This window comes from Stegastes partitus, unplaced genomic scaffold (genome assembly GCF_000690725.1).
Source record: "Stegastes partitus isolate 25-593 unplaced genomic scaffold, Stegastes_partitus-1.0.2 Scaffold81, whole genome shotgun sequence".
Taxonomy (NCBI): domain Eukaryota; kingdom Metazoa; phylum Chordata; class Actinopteri; family Pomacentridae; genus Stegastes; species Stegastes partitus.
Window position 1 is genome coordinate 110,019 of NW_007577812.1, and position 12,328 is coordinate 122,346.

Sequence of the window (12,328 nt, forward strand, 5' to 3'; positions counted from 1 at the left end):
TATAATACATGATATCACTATTTCATTTTTTAAATATTATGTCTGTCGTTTGTTTATCAGGACACTGTTACCTGATGTGTTCATTTCCACTCGTACAATGTTTAGTTTAAGTTCAATTACATCCTCAGCATCATAAATGAGTATTTAACTGCATCGTGTTGCAAACGTGCTTCTGTTGGTTTTTCCCTCCTCTGCACGGCGCACCGTATGCCTGTTCCTTTGATTAAAAGTAGTTTTTTTTTCAGGTTGTGTAAAGCAATATGTGACAAAAGGAGGAAATCAAAAGCCAAAGCAGAAGCAGACGAGGCAGAGAGGAACATAAATTACAAGGCTCTTCAAATACAATAAACATGAATGAATGAAACCTAACCTAGTCTGCACAGCGTGGATCAGTATTACAGTCCTCTCGGTGCACTCGTATGTACTCTGTACTCTCTGCAGAATTAAATAATCTAAATGAAAATAGTAAAGTGCTTTTAAAAGATTATTTAAGAGCAGAAGCACCGGTGTAGGAACCGCTGTTGACCTCTGTCAGCATGTATAGGATTCGCTACCCGAACCGTTTTCCAGTTATGGACGAGATGCGGTGCGAAGTGTAGAGTGTAAGTGTTTGTACAGTATGTTCACCTCCCACCTGCTGTGTATCAGCCTCGCATGTGGGCGATCACTGCTCACTATGGAGACAATTATCTCAGCTATAACTCATCCTGTTACTGTAAAATGTCTACTTATACACGTGTACATCATGGAAAAACAGCCTGTGGCGCATTTGCATGTGATGATGGCGCTTATGGAAAAGAAAATCTTTATTGGAAGATGAATAAGCTTTTGTTTGTGGGGAGAATTGTTTTTTTATTTTTCCCTGTGAGTGGCTGCTGTGAATTATTCACAAAGTTTTTTTAGATTCCCCCCACAGTTCAGTAATTTCACACTTTTTAATCAGCCAGCTGGTTTACTGGTGGTTTAAAGTAGTGAAGCTTTACACTGTGTTAAACATAACAAAGGAAGTAGTGGGTGGGAACCTGCTTTAAAGTATTAGCATGCATTGCGTAGGGTGGTTCTGCATTTATTCTTTTTTATTTTTTTTTCTTAAGGGTTTAAAAAGTTCCAAAGCGAGGCTGTGTTTCTTCTTAGTGGGGAAAAGGTTAATTAGATTTAAACAGCTATAAAGACACTCAACTGAAGCGCTCGCACAGGTATGTTTATTGTCTTGTGGCGTGAAGTACATCATTTTAAATGGCACTTAATAAAAAGCGTCTTTTGGTAGTTAAATGATGAGCGGCGCACTGCGCTCGGCGGGGGAGCTCCAGCAGCTCCACGGGTGGTTTATTGATAATAGTCTGTTCTGCAGAGTGTTTGGCTGCATCGGAATTATAGCTGTTATTTATGAAAAGCTTCCATATATTAAGTGGGTGTTTCATTTATGTCATGTCTGATGCTGAAGCCTACTTCTGATGGGTTGAATTATGGAATCAATGGAGACCCTTAAACTGTACATGTTGTGTATCGAGATGCTGGAGGAGAATTCACTGGACAGTTTCTGTGCAGCCAGATGGTTAAAAAAAAGAAAAAAGTGCTGTAACTCTCTGGTTTCTACTGTCCACAATTGTAAATATGGAGGGGCTGCAGGCAGACCGCTCGTGGGTCAGTGGGTCTCAGGATGTAAACAATACAGTGTGAGTGCTTTTGTGAAGCCGCTCGACTCTGTTCTCTCACTAATGTGTCTGCTTCTCAGCAGCGTAATTGGAAAACTATCAGAGAGCAGTTTAAGTGAAAATGAGACGGTGGCTGCTGCAAGACCACACGTTTCACATCTACACTAAAACTACATAAGATGAGACCGCAAACATCAAAGATACAGCCTGCAGTGAACCGTGTCTGTTTGTCTCTGACCCAAATATACCGACCATGAACACTCGCTGCTTATCAGGCGTGGTTATCATGTACTTGCAGCATTGGGGTATGGCTCTTTTGGAAGCTCTAAAATCTGTTGCTTTCATTCGTAATTTTTGGTTAGATTAAGGATTTTCCCTTGAAGAAATATTGTGGCTATTTAACAAAGTATTTTAAAGTGTCACCGAGGTTTTGGCTAAAGAATTACATGTAAAGGGGCTTGTTTTTTTCTGTGTTATGTGAATTATTTGTTGAATCTATAACAGTGTTGCATGTTATTAAAAGGTCAGAGCAGGGACATGATAAGAGATGTTAAATTAGTGGAGCAAAAAGAACAAGTTTTCCCTCTAAAATGGACTGAAATAAAAGTAACAACATGAAAACGTGTTAGTTAGTCACATTTTTACTCATTGTAGGCTCTTTTTTTTTTAATATTCTGCAATATAAAGTCCTGCACCTCTACAGAAACAGCACAACCATGGCTGGAAGTAAAGACAACTCTTCTGTGCACTGTGACAAAGTTATAATGCCGTAAATAACAACAGAAAAAAAAAGCTGAATTTCTTTATTTATTTTAGAAAAAAATGTAAAAACTTGGAATCAACATGTGCAGTATTTTCCCTCGTGCCCACAGGTTTTGCCAATACTGGAAAAAAAAAACAAGGTGACTCTACATACGATAGATATTTTACTACTTAGATCTTTATTTGTTTCCATGCTTGCCTCTTGTCTGCTCTGACTAAACGCAGCCTGCAGTTCAATCCAGTTCAGCAGAAAAGTCCTTGAATTTTTTTTTTGCCACACAGCTCACAGCTGAGTCACTAATAGCTTCACGGTTACACAGAAAAGCTCAGAATTTTTTGTTTTTTACAGAATTTGTTTAATGCAATCAGTTGATTTGTGGTGATTTTTTTAAATGTAGAATAAAGTAAGGTCAGTAAAATGTACAGTCGGGACTCGATGATCTGACACTAAATATAAAACCTTCTTTTGTGTCAAATAGCAAGGATTGTCGGCTTTTCAAGACGGAGGTCGAGATACAAGGAGGGCTTGATGCTTGAAGGGTCATTTGTTGTTAATATTTATTGTTCATAGTTGTTATAATAACTAGTAGGGCTGGTCCCAATAGCACTTTCTGGTCTCTGGATATTCAGGCCCAATTAATGATGAATATCCGAATATTTGGAAGTGTCGGGGGGGACACTTCCACCCTGGGGAGGGGAGCGCTCCGACGGGGTGGAAGTGGCCGGAACACACAGCCAGTACTTGGCTGCTGATGCTAGTTTAGGATAGCGGTCACAGTTCTGTTTCCATCATCGATGGCGGCGGCAGCAGCGCCACTCCCTTGTCGCCAACGCCAGACTGAGCACGCTCAGTACGTGTGACGTCGTTGTGCCCTCTTCTGCACATGTGGGTCGTATGAAGTTCACACAGCAGATCACATACAAGTCGCATTTAATTGGAAATGTGAACGAACTTGCAAAAAAAATCAGATTTCACAAAAAAATCCAAACTGAGCATAAAGTCCTGCAGTCTGAACGTAGCCAATCTGTGGGATTGTTCAGTCAGATAATACGCTGTTATCCTGATTGGTGACATAAAATGTCATGTTGGAGTCGGAATCCAAGGCTGTTGTTATGTTAAGGCTGTTTTTCATGGGTTCAGTTTCCTAAAAACCTGTCGGATAGCAAGGTTTCCGGTTGGTTAAGGGCCAAATTATCGAGTCACGACTGTATTTGGATACAATTTCCCAAATGATCAGCCCATCACGATGAGTAGATAAAAGGGCCGTTGAAAAGTTGGAAAGACGAGTTGGTCATTACTCTGGAGAGCACTGAACAGGAGTGTGTCAGCAGTGTGTACTCATATTAGCAGGGATTCAACGCAAGCCTTTCAGACTGACTGTCCCCCAGATAGACGTCATATTTTAGAACTTCTGCTTAATTTAACACATGATCTCACTTTTACTTGAAGACAGTATTAGTCAAGTAACTTCTGCTTTTTTAAACTGTCTCTCGCCCTGCTAGTTATAGTGCTCATGTAAATATACTATACAGATGTTAGTAATGTACTGATCTAGCAGCAACAGTTGAATTTTTTAGAAATTCTTTATAACCTCAGTAACAGTCAGATTTACGGTACAAATTGCGGTCATTATAAGTGAGGAATGGTTTAGATTTGGAAAGTTAACAAACAGCACCGTGGCTAAAGTTGCAGTAAGAGTTTGTATAAACAGGATACGTACACTATACAAACCTTTCTTCTGTTGATGTGAATTATGCATGACTCCGAGGAATATTTCAGTACCACTTAGGAGACACTTTGACACTAACTCCTCAGCACTTGACAGCGTTCTGCTGAAAGGGTGGAGAGATGCGTCGGCTGGTGCGATCCATGGGAGGACGGCAGAATATTCGCCGTTGCGTTTCCTGCGCGTTCTCGTCTTCGCTGTTGTCTCCGCATGATGCACAATCACACCTCTGTCTGCTGTGTCATGCAGGACCACCTCAGCAGAGAGGAGTCCAACAGAGACCCGCCGCCTGTTCGCTGGTGTTTAGTTATATAAGAGCAGAGATAAGGATTTTCTTTGTCACGTTGGTGGTGGTGGTGGTGGTGTCAGCGGAGTCCGAAAAATCTGAGACAACCTTAAAAAACCCGGAAGTAGCCAGAATCATTGAAAAAAACACAAGAAGTCATGACGTATAAAATGAATATTTAAGATTCTGCTCATTTCTAGGTCAGTTTTAAGCAGATTCGCAGCACGTGAACACATTCGTACGAAACATTTTAGTCGTATCTAAGATGATACTCGGGAGGATCTGACTCATCGGCGGCTCCTTCAAGTAAATCAACTCGCAGCCACCGGTTCTCCTATTAGTAATATGGCCGTGCCTCAAGTTTCCAGGAGAACTTTGCTGACTAAGTAGCGTTGTTGTAGTGGGAAAGACGGCGTCAGAACTAAAAGAAAAGAGTCAGAAGTCAGCTTTCTCAGCATCAATTCAAAGCTAGACTGAAGCTCTCTAAGTGGGCAGTGCGTGACACATCTAAAACACTCTGAGGAAACTGGATCACTCAGAGCTCAATCAGGCGGACCGAAAGCGACCACACCATCAGGAAATCAATACATCAAGCTTTGTTAATTTGGGGGGGGAAGAAAAGCAGCTTCATTACAGAATCTACTAAACAAAGAATGCAAGATTCTAATCAGCAGTAGTCGAAAGAGGGCTTTCCTTCTCGAGAGGGGAAACGTTGGGGGTGGATGATGAAAAAGGAAACAGTCATGAATCACAGTTTTAGATTTTGCTGCTCTGGAATTGGACACTTGCACCAAATTGACTCCATCCTGACCAATGAGAGGTACCACTGCTCTTCTGAGACACACTCTAGTCTGCAGCTTTGTGGAGAAGGATTCATACTGCAGCCAAAACACACCGCGAAACTTTGACCGAACATTTCTACGTGCACTTGAAGACTGAGATAGCACTTGGAACACTGTCAGATCGTGCTAACATGAGTCACCTGGTGTCACACAAACCTGTGGACTTCACGCCAACTTGAATATAGGCTGTCAAAAGCTAAATAAGGGCATTCTCCAGAGAGTCAACTTACAATTTAAGTTCCTAAGCTGACATTATCTTTTTTTTTTTTTTGGAGACTTTTTATTTCTAACATTTTTTAAAGGAACATTTACAGAATAAAGAACAAGGGAACCATATTCACACCATCAACCAGATTAATACTGACAAAAAGGGAAATAATAATTTAAAAAAAGCAGCAATATTTTTTAAAAAAAGAAAAAGTGTATTGCAACTTTGTGCTGACATTATTTTTTAAATTAAGAATGTATTCATTTGAAAACAAATGCAAAATAGAAGCATCGTCACGACTGTTCCCAAACCTCTGGGCACCACTATAAACACCTGCAGTGTGCACACAAACCTGAAAATGCGTCAGCTACCAAATCATAACGAAACAGGGTAACGCTCCGTCAGTCCGTAATGACTCGAGAGGTAATTTAGCATGACCACATTTACACTGATGCCGTGACAGGTGCATGATTTTGAACAAAGGTCATTACTTTCTGTTTCAAAATGCTAACTTCCGGTATGTGTGTGTGTGTGTATGTGTGTGTGTGTGTGTGTGTGTGTGTTTCCTCCCCCAGTGTCTTCCTTCCCTCTGCTGCCTCTGAAGCCATGGACTAGAGCTGCGTCTGGTCCTGACAGTCCCGTGGTCATCAGATGGCTTCACAGCAACCCTCAGCCACAATACAGAATGTACGTTGTCACATTCAGCTGCTAGATGACATTAATAGGATTAAACTGGGCATATTTTGTTTTTATAATTTTATCATCAACAAATCCCATGAAAAGACCAAAAAAAAACCCAACAGTGGGGCGATCCTATTATCAAGTGTTGCTTGTGTGGCCGAAGCCTGATTTACAACTCGGTGCCACAGACACCCACGGTTGTGTAAAAACTATTAAGAACACATCAGTGAGCAACGCTGCTGCTCTGGGTAACATGTTCCTTCATTATAATGGACACTGTGACTGTAGTTTTTTGTTGACTCAAACCCACATGCAGCCTTCTGTGTGTGGTCTGTATTCAGATGTGAAATAAAAGAAGCAGGACGGCCGTGCAGAAATACTCTATTGCATATGAAAGTGCTGAATTCGAAACCACATATAGGTACAAAAGAATGATCAGTAGAATGTACCCAGAGGTATAGGTATTTATTATGCAGACAAATGGCATACACAGTATCATATTACTGGATTATTGATCCTGATGCATTAATGTGGAAGAAGTGTTTTACTGTGGTGAATTTACTCTCGTACTCTACCTAAGAACAAATGTAAGGTACTTTATATCCATTTCAGAGGGAAGTATTGTACTTTCTACTACATTTATCTGCCACCTTTAGTTACTTTTAGGATGAACATTTTACACAATATACAGCAAGCTTCTAAAATACAGCACATTGTCAAAGATTAAAGCAATGGTTTCCCACCAATTTGGCCTCTCACACTGTATTAAAATCAGTGTGCAGCCAGCGTCACATGTCAGATATCTATGAGTTGCTATCCGCTCCACTAAAAAGAGATTTTTTTCCCCCTCTAAAGTTCAAACATGGTTTCATTTCGATAAACGTTCAGATGATCCAACATCACAAAAAATACATGATTTAAGAACTAGTCCGAAAACAGATTTGTGCATCAGAGCTTAATTTGTATTTCTTTTATCTCCCACAAATCAGCTGATGGCCTCTCAGATTTATTTGATGTCCCTATATATCAAAATCTATCTACATCCATCCATTATCTATACACCGCTTAATCCTCACTAGGGTCATGGGGGGCTGGAGTCTATCCCAGCCGACTTAGGACGAAGGCAGGGGACACCCTGGACAGGTCACCAGTCTATTACAGGGCTACACTTAGAGACAGACAACCAAGCACACTCACATTCACACCTACGGACAATTTAGAATCACCAATTAACCTCAACATGTTCAGTCACGGGGACACGAACCGGCAACCTTCTTGCTGCGAGGCGATGGTGCTAACTACTGTGCTACCTTGCAACCCCTATATATATATATGTAGATATCGGTATATATATACACATTTGTATATAAACTAGTTTGAACCAGCTCTCCCTGCAGCCACTACTGTAGTAGAATTCAATTCAATTCAATTTTATTTGTATAGCGCATATTTACAACAACAAGTCATCTCATAGCGCTTAACAAAGGCAGAGACAGAAACACCCAACAATCCAAAACATTTGGATTCCCTATAAGCTTCAGCAGTCCGAATGCTGCTTAAACTCTCATGTTTCACTGTTAATATTCTAATGATATCATAAATATGTCAGTCAGAGGGACCAAAGTGGTTTATTTACTTTAATACCTAAACTACATTTTGCCACTTAAACTCTGCTACTTTTGTAAGTAGAATTTTTCTTGCAGGACTGTTTGTACCTTCCTGTATTGGTACTTTTACTCAAGTAAAAGATGTGAATGCTTCTTTAACTGCTATAAGGTCATAATATGTCATGTATGTAAAATCTTAATCAACAAACTAACTATATAACTGTTAAACAAATATAGTGGAGTACGAAATACAGTGTTTTCCTCTGTAATGTAGCACGACTATATATTTCTATATATAACAAAATAAAATAATGTAAAGTTTTTCATAGTTACGTTTCACTTCTGCTCCTAATACCAGAAATATTTTCTAGCCAACTTAATACTAATCCAAAGCTGAGTATTATAGTTTAGTGTTGTTAATTATTAAAGATCTTTTAACCTTTTTTTTTTTTTTTTTTTTTTTAAATGAAACTAGATTTTTTAAGGTTTATGTATGAAGGTGAGAACTGCTGATAAACTCGAGAATTTGTAAAGACTCAAACACATCAACACTGTTTCTTTAGATTTAGATTTTAACGATAGGATAACAATGTCAGCCTTATGCTTGAACATGGAACATTTCTAGTCTGTCATTGTTTCTTGTAATGCCTTCACATTTCGCAGAAGCCTGATGCATACGTACAGGCGTGACGGATGCGCTGGTTGCCATCATGATTAACAGGAAGCTGGATAGTCCGAGGTTCTTCTGGCCCACGTGGTTTTATGTCAAATACAAGAACACGCATTCGGGTGTTTCTGAGTCATAATTACCTCCCACAGGGAAGGCGATCAGAATAGGGCTGTTCTTAAGGGAAAAGATGAGGTCATGGTTTATAATATTCAGCTATTTCTGTGTGTCGCTTCACACCTCTAGACTCGAGGCTTTTTGCTCTGCAAAGCAATATCGGGATTCTCACTTGATGGGCAGCCTATTATTCTGCACTGAGCTAGATGTGATTATGCACACAGGTATTGTCCCTTCAGCCCTCAAAGAAGACAAATACCTGGGGCTGGATTTCCTGTAAGAGGTGTCCTGCGACTGAAATAATTAGTTTGCCTTTTGATCTGTAAAGAAGAGTAGCAGATATAAAGGTCTGAATAAAGAGACAACAGTCCTCGTCAGAGATGAAGTCATTTTGGCTCTCATTTCTACCGATGACTTATTGGATCCAACCATCATGTCATGATCCCCGACAAACTTTGTTCCTAACTGCTGCTGACCAGCCTGTGCTTCCTGTGCTCACATTCCCTCAGTACAATAATGCACATGCAACACAATGCAAATGGTTGACAGTAACTAGGTCAGCTAAACTACAGCTTAAGTGCAGCTTTGACTCATTAATAATGCATATGATAAAGACTGAAGTTGCTGGGTCTTGAACAAAGATATTTTTCTCTCTGATGCTAACAATCGGGAAACACTGAGCTGCGTTTTTTCACATGATGACGATGATGTTGACCGAGAGGACATTTCAAATGAGATGGCTCTGTCCTCCTGCTCGTCCCTGCTGTCAGAGTAATCGGAAGCAGGAAACAACAGCGTTTTGCTTTTCGTCGGCTCTGTTTCCAGAGCAGAGTGTCTGTCGGTTCACCACACTAAGCCGAGACCCCGACGGACAGTTGTGCCGACGGTTAGAGGCCGTCTCCTGCTCGCTGCTCTGGTCATGGGCAGGGTATCTGGATGTCTGCAGCATGCTCTCACTCCTCTGTAGGTCAAAGCCGCGGATCTCGGCAGCCTTCAAACCTCTGGTCTGCACACAGAGGCCCGGTGTCAGAGTCTCAAACCCGTAGGTGTTTGTTTCTTTACTGGCACTGCTCTGTGCTCCGTTCCTCCGTCACCCACACAGCTTCAAGTGGAATGAAAACTATGCATGGACTCATTCATTCCACGGGCCGAGGGAGTGCACGTCTTAGTTGTGTTGTTTATGACCTAACAAGGCGATGCTTGTTGATCATTAGAGCTCTGGTGCTATGTAGCTGTGATGTAAACCTGCGAGGATCCTACTGAATACCATCACGCTGAATTGCCCGATGCCAAAAACAACGGCGAGGCATCCTTCCTTGCCGTCCAACTCGGAGACCTGGCACGGCTCGGATACTGGATCGGACCCAGAGACCCCTGGTTGACACTCGGTGGCAGGAAGACTTTTAGTGTTGTTATGATCATGGGCAGTGGGCCAAAGGCTTTGGAGTAAGCAGGTGTGTCCTGGATGTGACCGCTGGCTGTGTTGTTAGTATTACATCTTAGATGCTGGATATTATGTTATGACTGTTCGCAAGTGCTGGGAGGAGTGCTGGGAGTGGATCTGGGAGTGCTAGTCACAGTTCTATGAACTATCAGCTCTATGAAGCATTACACATCAGCACGCACAGGCTGAGGCTGCTGGCTGATGAAAATAAGAGACAGAGGCAGTCCAGTAACTCTCAGAGGTTAGTGAGGGGTTTGAAAGGTGTGGCTCAACACTGAAAACGATGCGTTTATAACCTGTTCTGTTTCTTCCTGCTTTTTTTTTTCTTCTTTTGTCTCCCCCAGATGAGAACGTGAAGGCTGGCGTCCACCAAGGCCACCGCTGCACCTTGGGCAGCACACACACATGATCACATGACTCTGGACATGGACGCGGTCCTGTCAGACTTTGTTCGGTCCACTGGGGCAGAACCGGGTCTGGCAAGAGACCTGCTGGAAGGTAAGATCATCAAACATGAACCGCTTTTATGAGAAGAGTCAGTGTTTAGGAATTTCTGTTTTGATCAGCTCCTCCCAGTCGCGCCGTGGTCGCACTCAAGCGAACAGGAGGAGAGGAAAGAACAGAGGAGGAAAGGAAATGAGAGGAAAGGAAAATAATGGAAACAAAGGACAGGAGGAGACGAGAGGGGCCCGCAACAGAGAGCCTGCTCGCTGATTTAGAGGCCAGTGTGACGGTTTTACGAGTGCACTCCCCAGGGAGAGCTTTGTGCCCATTCATTGGAACTCATTGAGGAACAGAGTGCTACTGGCACTTGTACAGGTTAGATATAGTGCCACTTTGGAAAAAAAAACACAAGGGAGCAAAAGTGCACACAGCAACAGAAAGCTGGTGGATGGTCAGGCCGTAGAGGTTGTTGTGTTTTGACTTAGTTTTTTTTTTCTGGAGGGGCAGGGATAAACTGCAATTTCAGCTAATTTCACCTTAAGGCAAGAATTGTTGAACTCTAAATGCAGATGCAGTTTTGTCGACTTTACAGGAATAAAAGCTCAGTAATCAGACTTGCATGTGTGCGGTCCTGGAAATCTTTCTGTCTGTGTGTATAAAAATGCAGCCCAGTGTGCGTCCCTCCCTTCTTTTTTTCTGATTCTGCTTTGACTCGAAGCCACGGCGGAAATTCTGTGACATTAACAGACACCGAAAAAGACCCAGACGAGACGGACATGAGCCCGGATGTCCTGTTTCTGTCTTCTGCCTGCTGCTCTGCTCTGATCTTAAGCTTCAGCTTTCCAGACCAGCGTCAAACAGCTGCTCTGTGACCCCATGGTCTGAGTCAGGATGGTGTGAAGAGGCACAGAAATATGACAGCGACACATGCGGTGCTTCCCCCTAGAGGCCGCTTCATGTACTGAACCTACACCACTGATGTGTATTTTTTTTTTGTAGTGAGTTTTTGGGTGATATTTTTTGCATTTCACAGGGGAAGCTCTAGCTCTAAAAGCCTGTATTGCTGCTAATGAATTTATCAGTGTTTTTGTTGTTTTACTGTCAACAGCCATGACAAATGAAGGAGCTGCAACAATGCAAAGTAATCGCAGGCATTTAAAGTGCATTAGCTGCTGAGTGGTTATGCAGCCGAACCTTAAGCTGCGTTTCCTGGATCCGTGCGGCTCAAGAGATCTATACAGCGGAATCGGTTTTGCATTGATTGGCGTGAGACACGGCGATTAGCAGTGCCGGGTTTTATGTTCAGACTTCCGACAATCATCATGCCTGGAAGTCAGCAGCACAACTTCTGCCGCTTATCTTCCGCAGAGAGTCCATTAATGGACCCTGTTTTACACAAACAGATTATATGCAGGCACTTCCCCCCCCTGAATGTTTGTATTTGCAGGCATTAATGTGAGTTTAAGAGGTCTGGTTTGCAGACGGCTCCCGTGGCACTGTGAGAAATCACACTGAGATATAATAAGACTGAGACTTGACTTGCGTCTCTTAAACCTTGAGGGGATTTCTGTTCGAGAGGCAGCACCCAGGGAAGACAACTGCGTCTCTGCATGTGTTTCCAGTATGCATGTGGGTCCCTCCTGCACATCAGGGTATTGCTGTCATCATATTAAAAGGATCTGTCTCTCCTCACTATCTTCATTTTTGCGGCACCACCCAACCTCGACACCTAGTTCTGTTTCTTCTTCTGATGCAGCATGTTTCCTTCAGGCAGGATCATCGCTTTGCTCCATAAGGGCTGCATTCCATTATCGTTAGGGCTGATTATTGTAGAATTTTAAGGATCTAGGAGTTTATCTGTGTTCGTTTAAAACATTGAAAAGACAGT

At 42.1% G+C, this 12,328-nt stretch overlaps 1 protein-coding gene across 2 annotated transcripts in view; it reads left to right on the forward strand.

Moving 5' to 3' along the window:
- Window positions 1-12,328, forward strand: part of otud7a (OTU deubiquitinase 7A) — a 47,201-nt gene that overhangs the window by 19,067 nt on the left and 15,806 nt on the right. The window contains exons 1-3 of one of the 2 annotated variants that reach the window (XM_008276788.1): window positions 1,090-1,196; window positions 6,056-6,167; window positions 10,341-10,494. In XM_008276788.1, coding sequence (XP_008275010.1) covers window positions 10,410-10,494 — 85 coding nt within the window. In that variant the 5' untranslated portion in view covers window positions 1,090-1,196; window positions 6,056-6,167; window positions 10,341-10,409. Of the gene's footprint in view, window positions 1-1,089; window positions 1,197-6,055; window positions 6,168-10,340; window positions 10,495-12,328 lie in introns of those variants that run through there. The other variant, XM_008276789.1, reaches the window with a different exon arrangement.